This window comes from Mytilus californianus, unplaced genomic scaffold (assembly GCF_021869535.1).
Source record: "Mytilus californianus isolate M0D057914Y unplaced genomic scaffold, xbMytCali1.0.p SCAF_11, whole genome shotgun sequence".
NCBI lineage: Eukaryota > Metazoa > Mollusca > Bivalvia > Mytilida > Mytilidae > Mytilus > Mytilus californianus.
This window is the reverse complement of record NW_026262593.1, coordinates 14283724-14311430: the sequence shown is the minus strand read 5'-3', so window position 1 is coordinate 14311430 and position 27707 is coordinate 14283724. Positions and strand designations below refer to the sequence as shown.

Genomic DNA, 27707 nt, shown 5'->3' with positions numbered 1-27707 from the left:
GACAATTAACAAGAAACCAAATATTTGTGAAAAAAATTGTATTCATATTGTTTTATTTTTTAATTTTACAGGGAAGTATTCCGCTGAAAGACTGACTTCATCAAATGCTTTTTTATTTCCTTTTGATTGTACGGATGAATGCACTATCTTTTTTAAGACAATTTAAATACATTTTATTAATATATGACAATTATACTTACTGTTCTAACATGGAGTCAAATGAGAACGAACAAAAGTCGGAAGGCGACAGCAGAAACTGTATCTGTCTACCGTTTGTTCTACTTGCTTTAGTTGGGGGAGGTTTTTCCTTAGAATTATTTGGATTTTTAAAGCTAGATCCCTTTAACCAAAGGAATGATACGTCAGATCTTTGCAGATTACTTCCCTCTAGCAAATCTTGTACGTTTAAGCCGGAAAATGAAGATATTTTGCCAAATTCAACGAAAAGTATGGGTGAGTAGAGATACATTTACATTTAAATATTATTCCGACGAAAAGATGTTTTTCCTTTCAAGCAGAGACAAAACGGAACTAATTATCTTCTTGTTTTACTTCGATCAAACGTATATTGAGAAGAAAAGAACACTTACACGAGAAAGTGATTCCCTTCGTTGACTGAATCTAACCACAAAAACTTTCGAATACAGGTAAAACGATGATTTGAATTGTTTTCTTATCCATGATATGAAATCAAACAGACCTACAAAAATCGTTGTTATACGATTGGCGGTGCTTGCCTGTGTTTTCATATTTATATTTATGTCAACATCGCGTAATGTGACCTACGGTATTCTTCGGACATCATCTCGATTGTTACACTCATATTTGGTAATAAAATACATGCATTGGAAATTGTTTCTCTAATATAAGACGTTTTGTAATTTGAATACACGTTTCAGTATGTTTCAAATAACATACGAAATGTTTAGGTCGAATCGATGAACAAGAATTTGAAATCTAATACCCCTTAAACAGTCTTCACGCTGAACCACATGCCCAGTGGCCAAGGCATGTAAAATTGCTCTCGGGCCTGTAAAATCTTATCTACAGGCCAACAAAATCTAACTAAAATTGTCCAAAAATTGAGCTCCGCAGATTGAAAAGTTCATAGTGTAGACTGCTTGAATACAACAATTACTGGTCCTAGCTTGAAAAGTTACCATATTTCAGTAGTATAAACAGCGTCTAGTGTACATTATTTTAATCCTACTATCTGATGAGTTTATTGATATAGAGATACCCCATTAGCATAAAAAAATCGTTCCATTTTATGCCATTGCAAGTATTTTTTATTTTTATTTTTAGGAGAATATACGTTTGAATTCTTTTCCTATACACAGGCGCAGTGTATCTTCTTCCAGTTCATTACGGTCAACATAATTCTTCCTCATATATGTTTTTGCTTCTATGTATGTTGCAATTGTTGTATCAGGCGACAAATTATCCGATGCTGTATGGGGTTATGCTTTTGTCCCTGTTTCCACTGGGTATGGATACTGTTAGAAGGCTTTGTAGGTAAGAAAAACTATATTTTAAACATTATTGCACCTCGGGTGATTTAGTTGATTTAGATGATTGGTTTAACTCCGTCACGTAATAAACCCCTATGAATCCGTAGGTATGGGTATCATGACGTCACATTATAAGTGTTATAATTGTATTTCGCTCTTTTTTGTTTGTTTTACAAAACTTGCCAGAAAAAATGCCGCGTGCGATAAATCGTTGTACTGCTAAACCCTTACGGCTCACCCCTATGGATTAAACATACCCTCTATGCCGTGATCCATATAGGGTCAGTAGCATACCCTCTCACTTATATTATAACATCTCAGGTGAGTTAGTGACGCTGCGATTGGTTTAACCCCTTTACGTGGTGATTTAATAGAGGGAGATAAATTCTTTATACGATTTGCTACTGACCCCCTACGGATTTATAGAGAGGCATAGCGGTTTGGCCTTTGTAGGGGATCAGTAGCAAAATGTATACATTACAATATATTCAATTTGCAACTTTTAACATTGCAATATCAAGGACACTGTACTGTAATGATTAGATTCTTTGTTTTGGTGTGTTTGTTAAAAGTATTTAAATTATCATAACAGTATATCGGTTACACTCATTGGTATTCAATTACACAAGGTTTTATCGTCTTTCGGATTGTGACTTGGTGAGTGAAACAAATTAAGGGAAATTAGTCAAACATCTTTTCGCTCAAACTCATAGATTTGAAACCGTAAAAAATATAGTGATGATTCAACATTTTCTATTTGATAGGAATTACCTGCATAATAAGTTGTTCGGTTCTTGGAATGTATTTGTCACCAAGTGACATAAGACAGATCGATGGATTCTTTTATTGCCTTTCCAATGGAATATTAGGAATACTGAAGGTAATTTTATAATTCATCATTGATAAGGAGAAACAATATATATTTCAAATTTACATAGTTCGCAGTATTCTGCTACATCTGAACTTGTACAATGTTATACATTTCATTTTTCTTGTAAAATGGAAAAAAAGCATTTGGTTGGAGTTCTGGATAATACAAATACCGCGTTGTTTATTGAAACAATTAGATGTGGTATTATATCCGATGAGACAACTCTCTACCAAACTTGAAATGACAAAGATGGTTTGAATTATAGGTCACCGTACGGACTTCAACAATAGGCAAACTCATACTGAAAAGTACTCTTTAAAAGGCATTAACATGGCAACATGTTAAATAAATCAAATTTGAGAACCAATAATTTGATTCTAAACTACAATAGATACAAACCAAATATCACAAAGAGTTACCAACAACAATCACTGAATTTCAGGCTTCTGGCATGGGACAGGGGCATAAAGAATGTGGTTGGGTTAAACATTTTAAGCCCTCAACCCTTCCCTTATTTGGGACAGTGGTATATAAAATAACACCACTTAATGCTGAAATAAAATTAGCATTTTATGTTAAAAATGTTTGAAGGAATATCAAAAAATGTATTGATTATTTAAACCAGTTTTAGAAACGGAGATCAAACAGAAGGGCACAGGTTGCCTAATTTCGTATGATTAAAGCAATTCAGGGATTTTATTTATCTCGATTTTTCAACAGTTTTATATTTACGCTTATTTATTGTCCATATCCAGATGCTGTTTGTGTGTCGGAAGTCTCGGGATTTATCGCTGTCGGAGTGAAACAAACGCAAATTGATATGTGCAGATTTTTGCTGAGTACACGTTATGAAGCCGGAAAAAAAATGTAAAAATGTTAGGTTCAGATTCAGAATAATGCGACTTCTTGTGGTCTGTAACCTTGTAACTTTGCTTATTAGTTTTAATCAGAGTCCAATGTGTCAAATCATGGTTGATATCACATACAAATTATCTCGTCCAGCATTTGCATTTGATTTGTCACTACCTATTAAACAGCCATCCATCTTCATCATTTGCATCATCATCAATGTGTCAACATCGGTGCTCTCATAACAGGCTCTGAGTACTACGGTAGGTTGATACATACATGTTGCAGCAGATCATTTAACTTCTTTAATTAGTATTTTACATTTTTAAAAACTTATTTCAAGATTATTTTTTCCAGTTTGTAGGTTATATTGTTTACCAAAAGAAAGTTGGATTTCCTTCAGGCGATTACTTCTATGGATGCAACTATCAATTTAAAAACATCACGGTTGAGAAAAAGCAAGTGGGCATAAGAAAATATAAAAATTCGGCCGGACGTACTATCAGAAAGGAAAAAGAGTTTATATATAGCATAAGCTATCATTAACGCCGTTACATGTAATGTATAGTTGAGAACTGTCGGCATGTTGCTACTTAACAATGTATCTCAATCTGAAAGCTGTTATTTATCTCAAACTATTATAAGAATAAATTTAAAGATTTAAGAAAAATATTACAAGCGTGGTCGCTATTTCCACGGAGTAACATATGAATCAAGCAGTTTCATGCTATTAAGATACACACAAAGTCCATATTTTCACAGTACCGGTTAAAGGTTATTTTAAACCACATTTAAAGAATCTTTAGAGTTATCATACAATATAATGATGCTCTTATCATTTTGGAAATTTTACTTATAATTCACAATTCTGACTTTCTGGAGTTAAATTTATTGTGTTTCCTTATTTATTTTGTATTTCGGTTTCTTTTTACATTTCTTATCCATAACTTTTAATCAACATGTTTTGATACGCACTATGAAATACTCAGTGTGGACATTGAGCGACATATTTTACGGCGTTTTACGTTTCCGCATTTTGGTACTACGTTTCCGCATTAAAATTCCTACGTTTCCGCATTTTTATAGTACTCTTTTCCGCATTGTTTTTACATTGATTTTGTTAAAGGTTATTTACATTTCCGTTTTTTTAATGTATGCCTCTTCTATTTGCCAGGTAAATCTGTTGCCCCCTGCTCACCAACGGGGAGGTCTAAGTAGGACTTCGAGCAGGATAAGTCTTATGATTAAAATGAAACTATCAACTTAAAATGATAAAAATTATACATGGTCATATATCAATTAAAAGTCAATGTTCAGCACTAAAAGTTTATATATACAGATAAAACAGTAAACGTCAGTATACTATTATACAGTACATGTAGCACAGTTTCCATATTTGTCAAAGCGGAAAACTTGTAGCCAACTGACTTTATGAAGTCTAACCTCGTAATCTCTTCTCTACCATACTTGACAAACTGTTCGGATACGAATTCAATTCGTTCGCGGTCATTTTTACGAACTGGTGCTATTGCTGATAAAGACCGAATTTTGATGTAAGTTGTTGTTTGGATCCACTGCAAAACGTCCATAAAGATAAATATACTTGGGTGACATGCATTGAACTGGGAGTTAAAATGAGAATGAAACGATTCCGGCCCATTTGTGGTTCTTTTGGCTTCTGTGTCGGGAGGAGATGCCCATATTTGCGGTGGAAACTTAGAATCAGCGGCAATGTAGTTTTCTAGGATGTAGTCAGCAAAATTTCAAACATTTTTCGTTTTGTGGAGTAACTGCCATAATGTCTTCTACAAAACAATCCTCAATCTCTTCTGGTGATGAGAAGGCGAGTCCAAAGAACTGGTTGAGCCATTTCCCTACTTCACTTGACCTTTCTTTATATTCGGTACTTAGTCCAATAGTTTGTATTCTACGCCACCAACTTTGACCTAGATGGAATCTGCAGCCGCTTATATCTGCATTAGGAAAAATTACTCTTACAACATTGTGCATGGCCTGTTCAAAGTCAATATGTATTGCTTTCGGAGAGAGCACTAAATTTCTCTGTTGGCAAGAAGCATTTAGGAAATTCTAGGTAGGAGAGCAAAAAACAAGTGGAATATAATTGCCATTTAGACACCCATATATTGAGTATAATTGATAATAAAACTTTGGACAATACTTGAAAATTCCGTCAATAAAAATATCCTCCATTTCACTACAAAGACATTCTAAATTAACTGAACATGAGAAAATAATGATACCTGTTTCTTGATCATTTACCCAAGTAAAGAATATAATCTACCTGTTGAAGGAATTATATTATCATAATAAAATACAAATTAAGAAAAAATACTATAATAAAATAAAGTCTTATATATCATTATTACCATTTTTTTACAGGTGAAATACAGGTAAAAATGCGGAAAGGTGGTATCTATTTATTTCGGAAAAGTAATGCACGAAAATGCGGAAACGTGAAACTGGATTTTTGCTATAAATGCGGAAACGTAATACGCCCATATTTTAATATATTACCTAACTACTGACAATATTGCTTAATCATAACTATATGTTCTTAATTATCATAATCAAATTATCAATTTTATATATGACAGTGAATGAATGAATGCATTAATGAAAGGACAAGGTATGATAAGGGGCGTTTTTGGCCCCCTTCCCGAATAAGTTTATATATAGATCATTGATAGCCTTTGTATAGAAACTAGACAAAACGATGATTTTTTTTTGTGTTCCGGTGAAAGGAAGGTTGCCTAGCAACGGTTTTATTAAATAGACAAATTATCACTTATGCATTGCTTTTTCATTACAAATTAGCATAATTTAAAATAAGGTTGCTTGTTTAACAATAACTTGAAGTTGCAAATGAATAGTCACTTCATTTTCAGTTAATAAATGCTTAGCAACAACCTAGCAACTAGAATATTGCCTAGCAACGGTTAAAAAATTTGTAATTTCTGCCATATGAGGTATAAATATAGCAATGTTTGAAGATTTAGCTGCCATAAATGATTTTTCGTTCATATATGATTTCTGAGTCACCTTTATTCTATTTTAAGAATTTCATATTGAGCATAGCAACCCAAAAATTGCCTAGCAACAGCCAAAAAAGATAAAATTAAATTTAATTACAAAAATACATTTGTTTTTTTATTGTACAAATTAGAGTAAAAGCAGATCAGATTGGTTTATAAGAATAACGAGCAGTAAGAAATGAAAGTAATTCAATAGTATATCATGCTAATCAAATATTTAGCAACCAAAATAGTGCTTAGCAACGGTTAAATAATGTTTTTTTTTATGTTACCTGAAGTATGATTTTGGCATCATTCTATTTTGATGAAGTTAATATCGAGCATATTAACTCATATGCTGTTAACCACAACAGAAAAACAGGATTAAATCAAAGACAGCTACCAAGGAATTGGTCAGATTATTCCACAAATATCCATAAATGCAAATCAGATTGTCAAATAATAAACAGTAAGAAATGAACAGTCTTTACATTCACAAGTTAGGTAAAATAAAAAAGGCTTTATAGTGACACTTATATTCATAAATAATAGTCGAAGTTATGAATATAGCATTATCAGTACCATTTACATGATGATTACATTAACAAAAACACAAAGCGGTTAAAAATACTATTGAAAATTCAGTATCTGATTAATACGGTTTAAGTATTTATAACAAATATGCGTTGCTTTTGCAATGACATTGTTTGTCAGTTAAATTTTCCTACACTGTGAACTTTTTTTTCACTTAAAGCAATATTTTAAATAAAGTAATACTGAACGCAAAGTTCAAAGTTCTCGTCGAGGTCAGGGTTTAAGGGATGTGTAGACGAAGAAGGCGACCTTCATGAACATTTTCAACTTTCTCTAAAAATTCATTATTACTACGATAGATTTCCTGAAATTAACACATTGATCACAGGTGAATAGGATCATTTGCAACCAGATCTCCTTATTTTATCCAAAATGTGACGCTAATGGATATATGGAAACATATACATATGTATTTGGTAAGAAATATTTTATGAAACCCCAAAATATTTAAATTTGATTAGAAACGTACACATACTTCATTAAAATGTTAATGTTGCTAGCGGCTAATTTGTATAAGTGAAAATGGACACTGTAACAGGACACACTTTGAACCACAACCATGCGAAGTCCTGATTTATACAAAGCCGTCAAGTGGTTACTTGAGAAAAATATAGATTAACCGATCAAAGAAATCGAAAACCAGTTAAGAAATTTCTTAAAGGACTATGATATTAAAATTAAATAATAGAAAATGATTTAATTTAACATTATTTCTTGTTATTATGAAAGTGCATACACTGAAAAAAATAGCTTGTAAAATTTACTATTAAAGGTAGTAAATTTTACTGTCCATTCAAACACCAGTGGGTTAGTAGATTTACTATCTGAACTAGTAAATTTCTACTAGTAGGTCTAGTGTTTTTTACTGCCTATGTCAGTAATCATTTACTAACCAACAAGTAATAATAACAAGATAACACAATGAGATTAACTATCATGACTAGTTAAATTTACTAGAAGGTTCGGTATATATTACTACTGAATGCATTATTTTTACTGAAGCAATTTCACAATTAACTGGTATAATTAGTGAATCTTACTGTTTTTTTAGTAAGATTATTGCTCAGCTGTTAAATCATACAGTTCACTATTATCAATCCAACTTATTTCCTTATGCACATCTTTATAGGTAGTGCTCAACAATTGTGTAGTTTCATCAGTTTAGTTGAAGCATTTTGGAGCTTTCCTTGCAATGAACATGGACAGACAGACTGTGTGATTTCTACAATGTATATACCCCTTAAACTTTGATGCAATGTTCATCTAGCTGTTTTGGAGGCGTTGTAATAGCAAGGCACATTAAACAGGTCGGTTCCTATATACCTCTAAAACATTGTTACAGGTGTGTAACCTTTACTGGAAATGATTTCGTGATAGACCCTCGAAAAGAAGACCAAGCTGAAATATTGATTTTAATTTTGCTACCCCAATACTAAAGATATGCTATATTATGACAATTTCTGTTATATTTTGCAGTTTTTGATAGTCATACAAGGCAGTAAGACAACAAAAAAATCAATTGATATACATTTATTTATGTTTAAGGACATCAGTCAAGTTAAACATTACACACTGAGAAAGGCATGCATAGAAATATTCCAGGTTTAAACATTTTATTAACATTTATCTACACTACTAAACAGGCACACCAAGTTCATTGAATAAAAACGATTACCTATATAATATGCCTACGGTTTTGAATAAAAAAAATCTAACCTGTATCCTTTAATTTATGTGTAGCAGCACTTTCCATACAAAAGTGTGAGATCTAGACAACACTGATAACTGCTCATAACTCAAGCACTTGCGTTAATGAATTTTTCAGTATTTTAATCATGTTGGGGTATTCAAAATTTAAGTTGAGATATGCTATAATTCCATTATAAGTCACTTGATAAAAAGAGAAAGGTAAAAATAAACACCCAAACCCTTTCTTCTAAAAGAGCTTGTGTTGTGACAAACTTTCTTTGGGATGGCCTTTGTATTTGATAAACCTATAAACCTTAACTATATACATAAAACTAGACAGAAACATCTATTCAATTTTACACTTTTTTCTTTAAAAAAAATGAACACTACAAATTCTCATAATTATGATATAATCTATTAATAAGCAAGTCACATGCAGGATACCCAGAAAAACAGTAAAAATATCTTATCAATGACAAACTTAAAAAAAAGATATATGCATTTCTATATTGTAAACAGTTTCAGTGCTACTAACATTACAGAATTTACATTTAACAGTAAATAAAAAAAAAACATTATGGGCCAGGCTGGTATCAATGACAAATTATCTAAATTTGACTTTCATGACTAATCACAAACAATTTCAGAACAATTGTTATTCAATATGTATACAAAATACTACAAGTTGAATCTAATATTATAACTGTATGTATAATTCTAAAAAAATAATTAAAAAATACAAAATACAAAAATATTGGCACTAGTAATCTGGTAATTCTTTTTAAAATGTGAACTACATGTATATCAAATGAGGTAATTAAAAACTGCTCAACACCACTTCTTGACATAAAAAAAAATTCTAACAATGTAACAAAAACTACACTAACAACTAATTACAACTACACTAATAACTGATTATGGCTACACTAATAACTGATAACTGCTACACCAATAACCGATAAAGTAAAAAAAGGAGGAAATACATAATGATCCTCTTATTAGTATCAAAACCTCATCAATAGCTATAGGAAATACACTTATCCTACTCTCAGCGATATTTAACCATTATCGAAAGATATGTATTAGAATTCATATTTTTTTTGGGCAATTCTAAAAACTTGTTCATTATTATCTTTATCTCAAAAGCTCACCCAGCCTTTTCCAATAGTGGTAGGATCATTACACCTAACCGAAAGGATGGCATAGGGATAACTTTTACCTACTCTTCTTTAAATCTATCTGTTTGTTTCATTTTTGTTTTAATTCTAAATTTTATAATCCAGATTCAAGCTTCAATATTTTGCAATTGATTACAAAAATGTCAAATAGAATTGAAGAAAAAAACACAATTATTAACCAATGCAAGTGTGACTTTTGTGATATTACATCAGAAAAATGAGGAAGACAACAGATGATCCTTTGATCCAGACATCTTTACAGTATCTCATAAAATTCAAATACTAATTTAATGTTTTAGTTTTCTCTCTGTTTAATTCTGTTATTACTGATAAAATCTTCTTATCAACCTTCCCACCATCATTTAAACTCATGATACAATTTTGTATAAACAACAATGATTTTTCAATAGGTTTTGGATAGACTAAATTGAAACAATAAATTGAAGCTATCAATCCAGTTATTAATTCAAGAAAAGTGTCACATCTGAATATCACATCCCCATCTACCTTCAGTTCAAATAGGTCATTCCCCATACTTAAAATTCTGTCTTTGATTATCAGAAGAAATGGTTCTTCTGTTTCTTCGGAATCACTGAAGTACAGGATCTGATTGAACTTCTCCTTCAAAAGCAATGCAATTCCTAAGATGGCTGCGCACTGACTTGTGTCTGAAACAACAAATATAACATCATACAGTTGTAGTATACAAAAATACACTCATTCTGTACTATATATATATATATATGAGTGATATTAGGTCAATGTCAGAAAAATATAAACTTTTTTGTATGAGGCTGAAAAACTGGGGAAGGGCGAAGTTTTATCGAGCATTGCCAGTTTTTTCCGAAATACAGAATTGTTAACCTCTCTTGATTTTTGCTGCAGTGAATTTAACGTTTTATCAAAAAGGATTTCTTTTAGCTAATGAGAAATTAAACAGAAAATTCAGTCATTTAATAATAAATATTAAAATTAATATAAAAACTATCTTTCATATACCACAGTAGATGTAATATTAATTCTATATCATCTATTTAATAGTCAGATTATACATGTATATGCCTTATATAATTTTATATTTTTATAAAAATTTCATTTCTAGTGTTTTTGTTTTGATAGATCTATTGATGGCTGTTAAATTAGATGCATATTCAGGATCAGAACATGCTAATGTGATATGAATATAAACTTTGGTTTGTACTAGACTGACACACTGAGTCCTTTTTTAACATGCTAGTCCACAATTTAAGGGATCAGTTCAAAGGAAGCTAGATTAAACATACCAAAGACAAAAAGATTTTTAAAAAATACTATAGTTGTACCAACAAATTATGTTTCAACTAGAGAAACACATTAATAAAATAATAAACTTACATTTTCTCTGGTCATCAGATCTTTGTACAGCTATTAAATCATAAATTTCTTTTTCAAATTGATGCAGCTTCTTCCCTTTGGATAACTTCACTATGACTTCTCTGTACGAATCCAAACCATCAAAAAAGAGGTCTTCCAATTCTTTTTTTTCTGTATTAGGTCCTAGTCTGGCAAATTCTTGAAGTAACTGTAATTAAGGCAGACAATATAAATAAATATATATAGTACATACATGATATATTGTGTCTAAAAATAGCAATGAATTTCTTAAAATTCAATGACGGATTGTCAAAGTTATGGTTGTCTTAAAAACTTTTTATACATAAATGTTGAGAGAAAATAAAAAAAAATTAATACCAAAACAAAAAAAAGGAAATAACTCAAAATCAAGATTTCAGAACATTACTCCGTGTTTTGATCATTACAATAAAGTTCTGAAATACATAATACCTGTCTTCTGTCTTGTAAAAATGGATATTCTTTAATAATTTCTGATAAAATATTTCCATCTTGAACTATATCTTTTCTTCTGTCAGGAAATGTCAGGCCCATTTTCAAGTCAACCAGTCTAAAATCTTGGTCAACTTTTCTGTACTCCTGCTTTAGCCAAGTTTTGTGCAATTTTATGGATTCCAAATCTTCCGAATCTGGCCTCATCGGCAAATAATTCGACATTCCCCATGTCAAATTTTTCTTGGCTTTTGGCATATCATCTTTCAACTCGGTCGTTACCTTCCTCTTCTTTGCCTTTACTTCTGGGAGATTTTTATCTTTTGATTTTCTTTCATTCTGCCATTTATATTTTAATTTCTCTCTCCAATAGACCTTTAAAAGTAGATAGTAATTCTAAATTTAATGTCACATCAAGAAAGGAGAGATATTTTTTTTAATTTCACAGTATTTTAGGTTTACTACAAACATACAAGATTACATTGTGAAAACTTATGTAAAGACATCACAAGAAAAATTGAAAAATCTACTTGGTGGATATCATATATTCAGGCTACACTCTAATATCATATATTCTTGAAGTAGATTACTAGTAAAAACATAAACAATGAGAATATCCATTAAACATGTAAATTTTTTTCCAAAGAAACTTTTCTTCTTTCTTTTTGACAATTGAAAACTTTCTAAGTCTTGAATATATTATTCTTTTGCATTTCAGAATTCATGAGATATATATCATAGTATATGAAAAGCAATTTCTTTCAAACTTACTCTAACAGACTAAAGAGGTGTTCCACTTTCTTGCATAAGCATGGGAAATTCCATAAGAATCCCGTCCACTATCTGGTCATACATGTCTGATGAGGGGTAGCTGAAAAAAATAATTCACATATCATTGCAAGTACATATTTTTCCCAGATTTTATTCCTATGACAAATTGAAACCCACCCAAAATTTTGGATAAAAGTTTCTCAACCCAAGAATTTGGATCTGTTGATTTAAGGAAGTTGGTCTATGACCAGGAAACCTGTGTATAATGTAAATTTTGTGTTTCAGAATTTATCCTTCCTTAAAAAAATACTAGTAGTATTAAAGCAAAATTCCAGTCAATAATGTAAGACCTAGACACATGTTTTTTTTTATTACCTGTTATTATTGGAGAGTTGTCTCATTGCCAATCATACATGAACCACATATAATATTCATTTTAAAAAGAAAACATCGGTTATTCTACATGTTATTACTTACAGACCACCTTCAAACTGCGTTACATTGTTATAAATTGTATCCAGCAGTCGACTTCTGTCTGATTTTTCAAGAGGTTCTTTTCTTTCTATTTTGATATATAATGCCCTAGGTGCACTGGCAGATGGAAAGTGGTAAATTCTAGGCCATTGTTTCCTAAACCAAAATAAAAGGTGTATTAAAAACAATAATAAATGAACCCTTGTTAAATTAATAATATGGCGATCAGTTCCTTTATACTGTACACGTCACTTAAAGATTTGTTCATTACTTTTTGACTGTGGACGGTGATTACAGAAACATTAATTAAAGATAATAGTATAAACCAGTCTAAATAGATCAACCAAAGATTGATTTACATGTTCAATGCAAATTATTTCATTGTATAACATAGTACTGATAGTTTGAACATGATAAACAATGGTCCACACTATGAATAATCAACAACACAATATTCTTTAAAACTATACCATATTAAAAATTTAATATAACAATTAATGTAGTATAATATTTTACAAGAAAAAATACACCATTGAATCTCACCGTGTTATCTGTTTTTTTGTGGTCGGCACATCACTACCAATAATCTCTACTCCAGATGGGCTGTTCGTGAATATGTTGCTAGATGTAGGCACTTGTCTAGATGGGCTGCTCAAGTTGATACATGTAGATGTACATGTAGGTACTGGTGATGTACAGGTACTGAAAGATTCTGTTGATTCATTCACAATTGGCAACGTAAAGGGAGTACAAGCTGTTGTTCTTGGAATTTCTTGGGAATCCGCACTTACAAATGCCTTTGTTATTTTTACTCTGATTATATTTAATTCTAAATTTATATCTTCATTTGAATCCAAGTCGATGTACTCTCCTACATCATTGTCTAAAATTTGGAGATGTACATCATGATCATTCAAACCAAATTTTGATTGAACATTTTCTTGAATAAAATTTACATTTAAATCATTAGTCACAGATATTTTTTTTTGTTCTTTCACCATAATTTAATAACAAAAACTTTCGCTCCATGGTAATGATGGTGCATTCAATTCAAATCAATGACCTGTAAAAAAAAATATTTCAATTTAAATAAACATTTTCATACATATATTTATACCATGTATACAATTTGTTAAAACATTATATACTAGTAAGTGCCTACACATTTATATTTGATAGATGCCAGAAAAAGACTTAAGGTACAAGTTATGTTCAGTTTGAAAGTAAACAAAATGATTTCTATTTTAAGCCAATTTCTGAAAAAAATTATAATGCTTTTATGCTTGCATAGTTAGATGAATGACAGAAATTTTCGGCAGTCCTACAAAGAGTAAATATCTACTTTATAACTAAACTGGCAGTTACAGAAATGTGCTGTTTTACTACATAACAATAACAGCAATCAACACGATCAATACTGGTCAAAACTACTCAACAGCAAAATAACGAAATCTTACTTTTCTATGGAAGTTAAGGTACATGTACCATATGCTTCATAATAACAACTGATGAATTGTTTATAGTAGGATGTGAGTAAACTCCAAATGGATGTGGTTCAATTAAATCCGATATTTTAATTATTTCACATGCAGTCGAATCTTCAACAATGAAGGCATAAAAGTGTCGATCAAAGTCAATGGTTGACATTTTTGTACATAATAGGTATGGGGCACCAGCAATCACTAAACAATGTTTAACATTACTAAACTGAATAAAATGTCCATCCTGCTGTGCGCTTACAATGCATTCCCCATTGCGATAAGTAATGCCCATGAAATCGATGGATTTAGATCCAAATACATCCAATGCATCACCTACATGAACTTGTAAAGCTTGACGAAATTCCGTCCTCAACAAACACATTGGAAGCAGATTGCCGTCTGTTGTTTCAATCTGCCCCGAGTCGAAAAAAATTGTAGCAACATTGAAGATACATTGGTAATACTGATGACGTTCAGCTAAGGATTTGCATATGTTTTTCTTGTTTTTGGTTCTATACACTAATTCTTTAAAATAATTGTGTTTACCTTCAAATCGAATGGTTTGTAAATGAATTAAAGGTCCAAAATCTAAAGTTTGTTTTGGGTAATGCAATGTATAGTGAAATTTTGGTTTCACTGTTTCTTCTGGAAAGTTTTCCCGATAATATTCGTGGAACTCCTCAATTATATCTTGCATTACCATGATATGTCCTCTATCAAGAACTGATGCACACACATAAAATAAAAGATCTCTAAGTGAAAGAAATGTTTTCCATTTCGGATTGTTATAAGGAATTTTATCACCTACCATTAAAGGCAAAAAACGGGCAAAACACCAAATCTGAGCTGCAGTTTGCTTTACCTTCAAGTTTCGCAACTGATTCGAACAGTTGTTGGTTTATTTGCTTTGTCTATAGTGCAAAATTCAAATTTTGTAATAATATTATTGAGTTCTTCTAATGTAAAGAATTTTTCCCTCACACAATAGCCAATAGTGTTGGTCATAACTTCACAAACTACACCCTCAAAAAGGTCATGGGCTAAATCTGAGGGCATCCCTTCCGCAACATGAAAATATTTTAGACTGTTTAATGGAGAGTCAGTTTTTATTCCATAAACTGATGACATGGTTGAATCTTGAGCTACATTAGCTAACTGGGCTTTATGCATAGCAATACTTCTTAATGTAAAATCATTACATGAAAACATCGTTTGCATGTCCTGCTTTGTAACAAAACAATGACGACAGTTCCTTAAACAATTGAACGACTCGAGGAAACCTCCAATTGCATGTGCCCCAAGATTGTCTGCTATAACTGCTGTTACTGTCCCATATAACCTATGCTCACCATCAGACTTCATGATAGTAATACCTTCTTCTTCTAATAATTTTAAATCTTGCAGTAGACGATCAATAACAGCACTAAATCCCTCTGTTTTTATAAGACTTGACATACAAAGAATTGCTAATTGTATAACATAAAGTTGAGATCTATATTTCGGGGGAACATTACCCAAAAGCATATAAAATCCACCAAGTTTGAAATTTTTTACTTTATTTCCTATTGGATTACTAGCGGTAAAGTCATCATAGTAAAGTATTATTTGCAAAGATTTGGCATCCGTTTCAAATAGTTCACTTTTTTATAGTTCTCCCCATCACAATAATCCCTAAAAATACCATTACTGGATTGATGATTGTTCATGACAAATGAAAAAACATCATCATGCTCAAGTAATTTTTTCAGAGTTTGTAAAATTGGCACATACTGGTATTTTCCATTCTTACGAGAAGTCCGATGATTAGATAAGTTGTACTGTACAGGGCTAACAAATCCAAAATGCTCCCTTATATATTTGTTCAACTTGTACTCTGTATTAAGTTCATTACAAGCCTCTTCAGTTTGTGTTTGACAATTAAAAACATCTTTAACACTATCTATCAAGTCTCTGTCTATGCCCTTTTCACCTAAATGTTTTAAAATACTATCCGACACCTCAGCATGATGATAACAAAGAGTTTCTGTCATTTCTTTTACCACATTCAAGACTGCATTTGATGGTAATTTGTTACATTCCCTTAATTTTAGTAAAAATAATGCCATTTTTCTTTTAAAATTAATTACATTTTCTGCCTGATACTGATCAGTTTCTACAGGATCACCATCATGGTCCATAAAATGATTATCGTGATCATTCTGAAATTCATGAAGAGAAGAAAGTGTATCTGGTTCCCGGCAGAACTGTTTCCTTCTTGAAAAATGTTCCTCGTGAAAATCCTTATGTTTTCTTTTTACATGTTTCAAATAGGATTCTGTTAACTTAAATGTTTTGGCACAATTGTGTACTTGACAGGAAATTTGGAAATCATGTTCCTGTTGATGATTAAACCTGTAATGCAGTACTAGTTCTGACAATTTTCTTGCACTATACTGACACTTTGTACACAAGTTCATTGTAATCAAGATTACTACATCTATTTACCTTGTAACTAAATGGAGCCTTTCAGCTTTTGGATTCTAGCAGATAACAACTGGTATTCTGGTAGTAGCACCAGTTGCCCATATTCATGATGATGACTGAATTGTATTTAAAATGCAATCGGAAATATATCATGCATATAAGCACAAGAAAAAAAATTAAAGTATGCTGTGTACTAACCAAACGTTCGGCGCAAAACATCTGAGTGCTACTTCACAAGGTATCATAAAGCCTTATCCGGACACATTTTTTCTGACTCAGAGATGACAAGTCATTGCTTTTACAGATATAGAAGCACTTATTCGGGCCAGTTGAAACTTTGTTGAAATTTTCCTTTGAATGATAAAAACAAACTAGATATGGATGCCCCCCTCTGCTCTGTGATATACATGAGTATAGTTCTACATACTTTAGATTTGACAAACAGTGATGTTGAAGTACAACTGGAAATTGTTGCGCTGTCTGTAAGACACAAATGATGCTCCCGCCTGATCATAAGACATTATAAATTTAATACTATGTATGATGATCTATCTTTTATTTTTATTCTGAATGTCTACACTTGCAGGACTGAATGTCCAACCAAAAGGTTTCAACTTTCAAGTTTTAGTAGTCACCAAGTTTAACTTTCTATTTCCAGTGATCACCGAGTTCATTTTACTGGTATTGAATAAATATTTGAAAGTACTAAAAAAATCTTATTTATTGCATTAGGGACATTAACCTGTAGTAGTGCAAATCATGTTTTCAATTATATAGCAAGTGAGAAGGAAAACAAGTCCAACTACCGGTTTTTGTGAATATCTAACATCCACCCCTTTCTGATTTTAGTACCAAAAAAAATGACTAAGTCCAAATACCTGGCATTTTGAGAGTATTTGAAAAAAATAAAAATCCTGTGGACATGCACGCTTTCATTATGTGTACAATAAACCTGTTAAATATCAAAAACTGTAGGAGATAGCCGAAAAAACATGATCTCTATATGCAGCTAGTACCAAAAAATGACCATAAAAGTCCAAATACCTGGCATTTTAAAAATATTTGAAAAAAATTCAAAATCCTGTAGACATGCACACCTCTATTTTGTGTAGAAACATCCTACAAAATATGAAAGCTGTAGCTAAAAAACTGTAGGAGGAGATTGCAGACATATCATGTATCTATATCCGGACGGACAAACAGACGAATGGACGGATGGATGGACAGACAGGTCTAAATCAATATGCCCGCTCGACATTTTGTCACGGGGGACATAATAGTTTTTTTACATTTCTTTGTGTTTATCTTTTCATTGCACAACATTTATGTCTATTCGAAAGCTGAGTGTTGTAGACGAAATAAATATATGTAAATCTATTTTTTCTGTAGATGGTAAAATAGAAAATTTTCAAGTTCAAAATATATTTGAGGAAATGAATAATTTACTTCAGAATTACAAAAAGATTTTAAATGCATTAAGACCTTATTATAAAATTCATTTGTAAGATTTAATTGAATATTTGAAAATAATAATGAATGGAAATTAATTCACCATATTTCAAGGGACACCACTTTGTATTTTGTCTGCACTGTGTTAGACTTGTTTGCCTGGGTTTAATTACACGTACAACATATTATCTTTACGAGAGTGAATAGTAGTTATTTATAGAAAGAGTTTAGAAAAAAGGTTGAAATTTCATGATACTGAGAGTCAATTTGTTTTATGGTTTCAAATTTTGAAATCACTTCTATCACTTAATTCAGATGTAATTTTTAGCTGTGTTTGTGTACCACCTGAAAATTCTAAGTATTCTACGATAGAAGCTTTTGAAGAATTGGAAAATGAATTGAATATCCTAACCAACACTGAAAAAAGTTATGTTGCCCTAGTTGGCGATTTTAACTCAAAAACTGAGTCTTTACCTTATTATATTATATACCTGATGAGTCAGTTGTTAGTATGTTTGTTTTAAATTGTGATGCTGATATATTAGAGTATTTATATGATTTTGAGAATCTGACTCAACACAAAATCACCTTGCAAAGAGGGTCTCAGTGTACATGTAGACCTAAAAAGTATGGTCATAGACTGCTAGAGTTGTGCAGAAAAAATAATTTATATATTGCTAATTCAAGAGTTGGACCAGATAAAGATATTGGGGAGAAAACATGTAACGATTCAAGTGTTGTTGATTATTTAATTATTTCCTCTGGTTTTTTATTTTGAAATTGCTGACATTATTCCGTTATATTCTGATTGTCATTCATTTATACATTTCAGACTTCAGGCCACATTTAGTAACTCAGATTCAATTGTTACCGACAATAGCAGTGATAAAATTTTCATCAGGTGGAAAAGTGAACAGAAATCTGAATACGTTGATCGAATTCACAAAGACCCGAAGGTATTCTGGCCATTGTTATGAATAAACTGGACGAATTGTCCGTAAAGAATGATGCAACTCAAAATGATATAAACAATATAGTTTTAGATATCAGCAAAAATTTTAAAAAACGCGGCGGCAGAAACGTTTGGGAAGATTAAAAAACATAAAAAATTTTACAAACATGAAGACTCAAAACCTTGGTTTAATAGAAAATGCTCGATGAGTAGAAACAAATTTCATAAAGCTCGAAAGAGATAAAGTTTTTTGAAAAACGTTGAAAACAGACGCAAAATGAGACAAGCTAGTAAAGAACATAAAATAACATTAAATAACATAAAATAACATTAAATAACATAAAATAACATTAAATAATAAATAATGCTTTTGTAAACTATCAACAGAGGGCTGCTGAAGAGTTGCGTAACATTTCTAAAACGGATACAAAAGCTCTATAGAAAATCCTTAATAATCTAAATAGTAGTAAAACAAAATAACAATGACGATATTTCTAAAAGCGTTGTATGATCATTTTAAAATCCTAAATGAAAATGTCGAGCCAGCACATGACTCCGAACGAGATTTTGACTTTGGTACTATATCAGACGATGTTGAGTTATTTTTAAATAGTCCAGTAACCGAAGAAGAAATTAAAAAGGTGGTTTCGAATTTTAAAAACGGCAATTCTTCAGGTAGTGATGAAATTTTATATGAATATACAAAGAATACATTGACGATTTAATGCCAATTTACGTTAAGCTATTCAATTGATTTTTGATACTGGAATTGTCCCAGACAGTTGGTCTAATGGAATCATGATTACTATATTTAAAAATAAAGGATCAATATCCGATCCCGAAATGTACAGAGTAATCACATTAAATTTATGCTTTAGTAAAACTTTTTCTGCTATGTTGAATTACAGGTTAAATAATTATGCAGATCACGTACACCTGTTTTCAAAGTCACAAGCAGGTTTTCGTAGAGGATTCTCTACTGTTAATAATATATGTGTAGTGTATTCTTTAATTACTATTAATTTTTCATTTGGTAAGTAGCTATTTTGCACTTTTATAGACTTTAAAAGCGCTTTTGACACTGTATATAGATCGGGATGGTGGCAAAAAATGCAAAAATCAAACATTAAAGCTAAAATATTTAAAGTGATTTATAATATGTATCAAAATATAATTTAATTTTGGATGTAACGCGTCTTCTGATTGGCTGACGTTGTTTTGTTTATCAGCTCATAGACATAATTTTGTCATGTGACCGTGACGTCATCAACGTTTTTTCATGGTTTACTCCGGTTTAAAATGGAATTTAGAATTAAATTATAAGAAATGACTGTAATATTTTTTCTGTCTATTCGAAATAACATAAAAAATGTGGTGCACACTTTAAAATAACCCGCTACACGGGTTATTCAGTGTGCACCACATTTTTGATGTTATTTCTTCATATTCATATTACAGTCATTCCTTAAATAAAAAAACATGCGTAAAGAAAGGAAACGATTTTTCATATCTCACACAGGAGTCAAACAAGGTGAAAATTTATCACCTTTTTTATTTTCTTTGTTCCTAAATGATTTAGAAAATTATTTTGTTGAAAATAATATAGAAAGTCTAGGTAATATTTCGCATGGAGTCATTACAAATGTATGTTAAATTGTTTATTATACTATACACAGATGATACTGCGCTATTGTCTGAAAGTGCAGAAGGATTACAAAAAATCCTTGTATGTTTTGAAGAATACTGTAAAAAAAAAAATGGAAACTAAAGATTAACACGAACAAACCTAAAGCAGTGATTTTAAGTAAGAAGAAAGTAAAAAATATTCAGAATTTTATTATATATGGAAAAAGCATTGAAATATTTGATTCTTACTGCTACCTTGGTGTACTTTTCAATTACAACGGTAGCTTTTGTACTGCACGAAAAAATCTTCTTGATCAGGCACAGAAGTCTTTGTATACTCAGTACCGAAAAATTAAAAATATATGTATTCCCGTCGATTTGCAGCTAAAACTTTTTGACTCACTAGTTAGTCCTGTATAATTTTATGCTTCAGAGGTATGGGGATTTGAAAGTAAAGATAGCATTGAGAAAATACACCTTCAGTTTTGCAAACACATTTTGAAATTAAGAAGCAGTACACCAAATTATATGGTGTATAGGGAACTCTGAAGATTCCCTTTGGAAACTAGTGTTAAAAGTAAAATGGTGTTGTTTTGGAATAGTTTACTATTGGAGAACAACAAGTTATCTTCCATTATGTATTAATTAATGCTAAAATTACATTTTCAATATCCCACAAAATTTAAATGGATTGTGTACGTTAAATCCATATTTGACGAAAATGTAATTAGTTTTATTTGGCAAGATCAACTTCCATTGGATAAACTGGGTTTAAAGAACATAATTTCAAGACAACTGAATGATCAATTTATCCAACATTGGTTTTCCCAAATGAATAACTCTTCAAGATGTGCATTTTATTCAGAATACAAACAGGACTTTCGTTTGGAAACCTATTTGATAAAGTTGAAGCCATGTGACAGGATTTACATAGCAAAACTCAGATGCTCAAATTCAAAATTTCCTATAGAAACGGGAAGATGGTCAGGGATACCAAAAAATTAGCGAATTTGTCATCTCTGTGGAAATGGAGTAGGGGATGAATTTCATTATCTATTCAAATATCAAAAACAGGAAATAAAACTCCATAGAAATATATATATATACCACAATATTATACTGCAAATCCAACGGAGTACAAATAAAAACAGCTTTTAATGTTTTGTCATGTAGAACTTAACAAAAACTTAGCAATATTTTTAAAAATACTTACACGATATATATGGTTTATTTTTAAAATAAAATTGAGAATGGAAATGGGGAATGTGTCAAAGAGACAACAACCCGACCATAGAGCAGACAACAGCCGAAGGCCACCAATGGGTCTTCAATGCAGCGAGAAACTCCCGCACCCGGAGGCGTCCTTCAGCTGGCCCATAAACAAATTGTATACTAGTTCAGTGATAATGGACGTCATACTAAACTCCAAATTATTTGCAAGAAACTAAAATTAAAAATGATACAAGACTAAAAAAGGCCAGAGGCTCCTGACTTGGGACAGGCGCAAAAAATGCGGCGGGTTAAACATGTTTTTTGAGATCTCAACCCTCCCCCTATACCTCTAGCCAATGTAGAAAAAACAAACGCACAACAGTACGCACAGTAAAACTCAGTTAAAGAGAAGTCCGAGTCCGATGTCAGAATAGGAAACAAAAGAAAATAAACAAAATGACAATAATACATAAATAACAACAGACTACTAGCAGTTACTGACATGCCAGCTCCAGACCTCAATTAAACTGATTGAAAGATTATGTCTTCATCATATGAATATCAGGCACAATCCCTCCTGTTAGGGGTTTAGTATTATACCATCATAAAATATATGAGAAGAACATAACCCGTTTGTCTTTTTGAGTTGAATGTTATGGTAATTTATAAATTGGAATTTGGCTGTATTTTACCATGCATGCATTATTATGTTTTGTGTGAATGTATTGAGTACAAAATTGTGTTTATGTGTATATATGATGTCCTCTTGTACACTGTGTCTGAGGTGTAATAATAAATTATTGTGTATTGTCAGATTTGACCTACTCTGCCAAGCGGATTTCAAATAATTACACAATTTTCCAACCAATGATCTAGATTCTGTTTGATACCTTAATTTTGTCATATTCGGTAGCAAACAATAGTACTTTGGTTAAATGTGAGCTTTAGACTTGGCGTGTTTGTTTGATGTGTGGAATTGCTTTGTTGAACTACTTGTGACTGTGCAGATGTAATGTGAGCGACCAATTTGTGTCTGACCAATAGAATGACTGAGAACCACTGACTGGTTGATGACTCTGACTTATAATAACCTCTGACTGGTTAACTGGAAAAATACAGACAATTTGAAATATAATACTTTATTCGTTGATGGTCGCTTTGCAAGTCATGATATATTATACAATACACAATAGACATGATAGAATGATATATAATATAATACACAATATAATGACATATGAATAGCAATCACACAATTCTTTATACGGATACAAATAAATGACTGAAACATTGTATCGGGCCAAGCAAAAGTCACATTTAATCTGAATAATGATATGACATCATTAATGACTGATTTATGAAATAGAATGGGGAAACTAGCAGAATATTGAATGACGGGGGAAACTAACTCGAAACATAATAAAAGAATGACTGAATTTATTTGCCTTACTTAATAAAACAGATATCAATATATCTTAGCTCATTTAATACCAAATATAAATTTTGACTATAAGTTTCAATGCTCAATTTAGACTGACTGTATTTTACATACACATTTTATAAAACTTGCTTTGATAGCTTTAACATGACAATAGGAATTGTGACTTATGATAATGAAGAATAAAGACACTATAAAACATTACAATAATTAACCAAATATGTGCTATTTACATAAAAACAGTGGCTTGCTGCAATTTCATATGTTTGACTTGGGTCACCCTTGATGAGGAGACATCTCAATCTTTCGACATGACAAGATTATTGATTGCATGATTATGCTTAAATTATAAATTGAATTTACCTTCAGAGTCTATGATATACATGATATAAGAACTTAATAAAGAGAATCCCATGTTGACTGAATATCTGATTTGACTGAAAACGCTGTTTTCAAATGGGAGGTAACTCTATATTTGAACTGCCTAAAAACCTGACTATACCTTGCAGCAGCGCACTGATACTTTCATTAATAAAATACATTGAATAAAGTAAGAAAACTAACTAAGCTAAAATAAGACAAATAGCTTGTTCTTTTCACACACATAAAACAATAATTACATATGTACATTTAATAACTGAAACACTTCCTTAGCTGTAGATTGAAATCATTCTTTTAAATGTAAAACTAGACTGAACATAACAAATACGTTACGACTGCAACTCTATTTAAACATTTGATTTAATTGAACATTTAAAAGACTTAACTTGAATTACTTAGATACAAATGTGAAACAATTATTACTTTGATTATTTAACATTATTTAGATTTTATGATGACGCCACGCTACTTATCTTTTCAGAGATATATATAATGACTTGATTCTTTTAAGTTTAAATATGAAATCTTTTAAAATCAGTTTCTGAATAATGTAGAATATTAGTTTTCACTAAACATAATATAAATTAACTTCTTACATTTGAAATATTAAATAACTATTAATATTTGCACTCACCTGGAAAAATACAGACAATTTGAAATATAATACTTTATTCGTTGATGGTCGCTTTGCAAGTGACCACAAAGGCTACCAAAAATACCAAAGTCATGTGACTTTGTTTCCAGGTGAGGCACAAGAAAGTTTATTTCTCAATTTAACAAAGAATTAACTGATTGAGACCCCTTGACGGTCCTCATGCCTTATTACATCATAAATATCTGTCGCTTGGGTTTTAGGCCGAATAAAAGCTAATTGAAAAGACTACAGGATTAATTATTCTTTACATAAGAAATCTTAAGACTATGTAAAGCTGTTACTTTATCTATTATTTATCAAAAGTCTTATTTCCGTCTTTGTGAAATATATTTGACACTTATTTGTAACCTTAAACACAAAAAGCTTTGTAAACAAAAATCGTTACATGTTAATAAAATTGAGACATTTATTTCTTTACCCATTTTTTCCTTAAATAATTGAATTTATTTATTGGACATAAAATTTAATTGTAAATTTTATAAATAAGTTAATAAGACGTGATGTCCACTTTTGCCCTGTCACATAAAACTGCTTACAAATCTATACACAGGACACACTAAAGTAAAATGCTATCTCGACAACATCATGATGTACATGAATACGCACATAGCACTATCTATCCCCGCCACAGGACAGAAGCAAATACCTCTTTACATGTACACCATGATGTTGTCGAGATTGCAAAATAACAATATTATTTATTGAATATTATTTCAATATTTGAAATGTCTTTTGTCATTCTGAAGTTTTACTATTCTCATTAAGATAAGACTCGATTTAAATTCAATACTTGATAACAAAAATGTGACTTTTGTCTTTACTATACAGAAGATAGTAAGCACAGTTTGCAGATTAGCTCATATAGTTCACGTTTTGTTTTATGTAAACATCTACACACACAAACACATGTCTTCCTACTTAATTTGGCTGGAAGCTTGGGATATTGTCATCGTTGTGTATGGCTTCTTTGTGTTATGAGTCAAACTCATAGGTCGATGTCAAATTGACAACGCCATTGCAAAAAAAGGACAAAAAGACAAATAATAGAATACAAAACACAACATGGAAAACTGAAGACTGCGTAACAGTTGCACGGAAGGGTAAGCAGATCTTGTCAACATGTAGCACTCGTCGTGTTGCTCATGTACGTACCAATTGATTTGTCTAATTCGTTGATGTCACATACGAGGAAAATAGGACGGGATTACGACTACGTCAATTGGAATATATTCTTCGTCGTCCATGAAACAGATATTCCATTATGGTCACCAACTCGTGATGGTGCCCGTAAAGTTTTCGAAGGAATGATTACAACTTGAGCACTTTGAACTCTTAAGTTTGATAGTTTCCCTGTCAGCAGAACGCTTTACCAAATAAATCGTAATAGGAAATGCAATTTCTGGAATATCCTATCAAATGGGAGATATCTACTCCAAATACAGGCGCTGCTGGAATGTTGCTGCATGGGAATGGAAAGTTCACAATTGGGAGGTTAAAGTCATCTCTTTTGTCGTAAAGTTTTGTTCTCAACCGACCCTCATTTACAATTTCTAGATGTAAGTCATATTTCCCTTTATTCAAGTTCAATGGTATAGATGTGTTTAACATAGTCATCAAACTTTGAAAAATTTAGTGAGAGGACATCATCTATACAACGGAATGCGATGTTAAAGGATAATTCTACCTTTTTTTATTCTTCTAAAGAAGCTCCTTGTTGAAATCAGTCTCATATGAATAAAGGAACTAGTCGGCAAGAAAGATTGTACGGTGTACATGCTCTTTTGACATGGTACATCTGACCTTAATATTTATGCCGTGGTTCATTGATCACTTATACAATTTTTTTAATTATTTTCTCAAACGTTCTCTGTAATAAATTAACTGTGACGTCACAGTACAATATAATCAATGGGCCTTTGTCCTGATATTCAATAAACTATTGTTATGATATTGTAATTATCGTGTTTATTTATCTTGGCCTAATTTGTTTTGTGTGGCCTTATAACATGCATAATATATTTATATAATTGGGTTATAGTTGTTTACAAAATAATGTTATAATTGCGCAGTTTAGAAATCACTGGAACAATCATAGCTACTGATGGAATGTTAGAACTTTCTATTTGACTTACATAATAATTCCAGAATGATCATAATCAACGATGCGTAATTTAAACTTCTAAAGTATTCTAGAAGTTTCCCTTCTATAGATTTCTAGGAGTTTCTCTTCTACAGTGTTCTAGAAGTTTCCGTGGCAACTTTATATACAGACACCGAAATTAGAGAGACCGACATTAATATACTTGGATTCTCAGAAGATCTCTGGAGTTGTTGAATTGACACTTTTATTTACGATCAACATCACACTAGATTGTGAACGTATTGGACATATTTCATTGGATTCCGTACAGTTAAGAGAAGAATTCCGGATAAAGAAAAGACAAAGGATCGGACATATATTTTTAAACAGTTAAGGTGACATTTCAATTTGTATAATATTTCTTGTAAACTTGTGTATAATGATCTTGTTAAATTTTATTATTAATTTTGTGTTTTTTGTTGGCTACAATTTAAAGGTGATTTCTGGCCGTAACACTATACACTGTGCAGTTGCTGTTCAATCTATAAAAAGAAGCAATGAAAATATTTACGAGTTGCACGAGTAAAGCACACGTATATATGGCATTCTTGATGTTGTTGTGGTTATTGTTGTACTGACACTAGGGCGAACCGGAGGCATATCATATGTTATTCAGGTCTTAGAGAGGGAATATAATGTGACATTCCAGGCATTGGGTTTATATTCCCTGAACAAAATGCGAGGATAATAGCCCCCCCCCCCTTTTTACCCCCCCCCCCCCCCCCCCCTTTTCGCGAGAAAGTCAGAATATATGCCTGGTCTGAAACCTGAACTTATATTTCGAATTACCCCTGCCTTAGTGTATTTTTCATTACCAGGTATTTGTACATGTTTCTGTTTATTTTGTGAAATTCAATTAAATTTTTTTTTTTTCATCTTGAGAAATAGATTTTTTTTTACGCTAGACATATTTTTGCAATAAACTATTTACCTGATATTTGCACTACGTATTTTACCACCACCAGAAATATTGAAATATTTACGTTTACTTGACCTTGATATTTTTTTTATTTGCATTGAAAATATTCTTACATTATAATAATACTTTCAGTCATTTATTTACGTTTACACAGCGTTGTGATAGTTGTTGGGTTGTATAATAGACGTTGCCTGCATT

At 31.4% G+C, this 27707-nt stretch overlaps 1 protein-coding gene and 2 long non-coding RNA genes across 3 annotated transcripts; 1 reads left to right on the top strand and 2 right to left on the bottom strand.

Moving 5' to 3' along the window:
- Positions 1–68: 68 nt before the first annotated feature.
- On the top strand, positions 69–6040 carry LOC127719623 (uncharacterized). Its single transcript, XR_007990435.1, has 4 exons — positions 69–453; positions 1306–1515; positions 2276–2391; positions 3589–6040. It is a non-coding gene; the product is annotated as an uncharacterized LOC127719623 (long non-coding RNA).
- Positions 6041–8372: 2332 nt separating this feature from the next.
- Positions 8373–11920, bottom strand: LOC127719622 (uncharacterized). The gene is made up of 3 exons (XM_052225843.1): positions 11549–11920; positions 11099–11285; positions 8373–10392 (listed from the first exon to the last, which is right to left on the bottom strand). The coding sequence occupies exons 1-3, from the start codon at positions 11804–11806 to the stop codon at positions 10007–10009; spliced, it is 831 nt and encodes a 276-aa protein (XP_052081803.1). The 5' UTR covers positions 11807–11920; the 3' UTR covers positions 8373–10006.
- A 423-nt stretch (positions 11921–12343) lies between these two features.
- LOC127719621 (uncharacterized) lies at positions 12344–16817 on the bottom strand. The gene is made up of 4 exons (XR_007990434.1): positions 16759–16817; positions 13337–13856; positions 12797–12949; positions 12344–12419 (listed from the first exon to the last, which is right to left on the bottom strand). It is a non-coding gene; the product is annotated as an uncharacterized LOC127719621 (long non-coding RNA).
- Positions 16818–27707: the final 10890 nt, after the last annotated feature.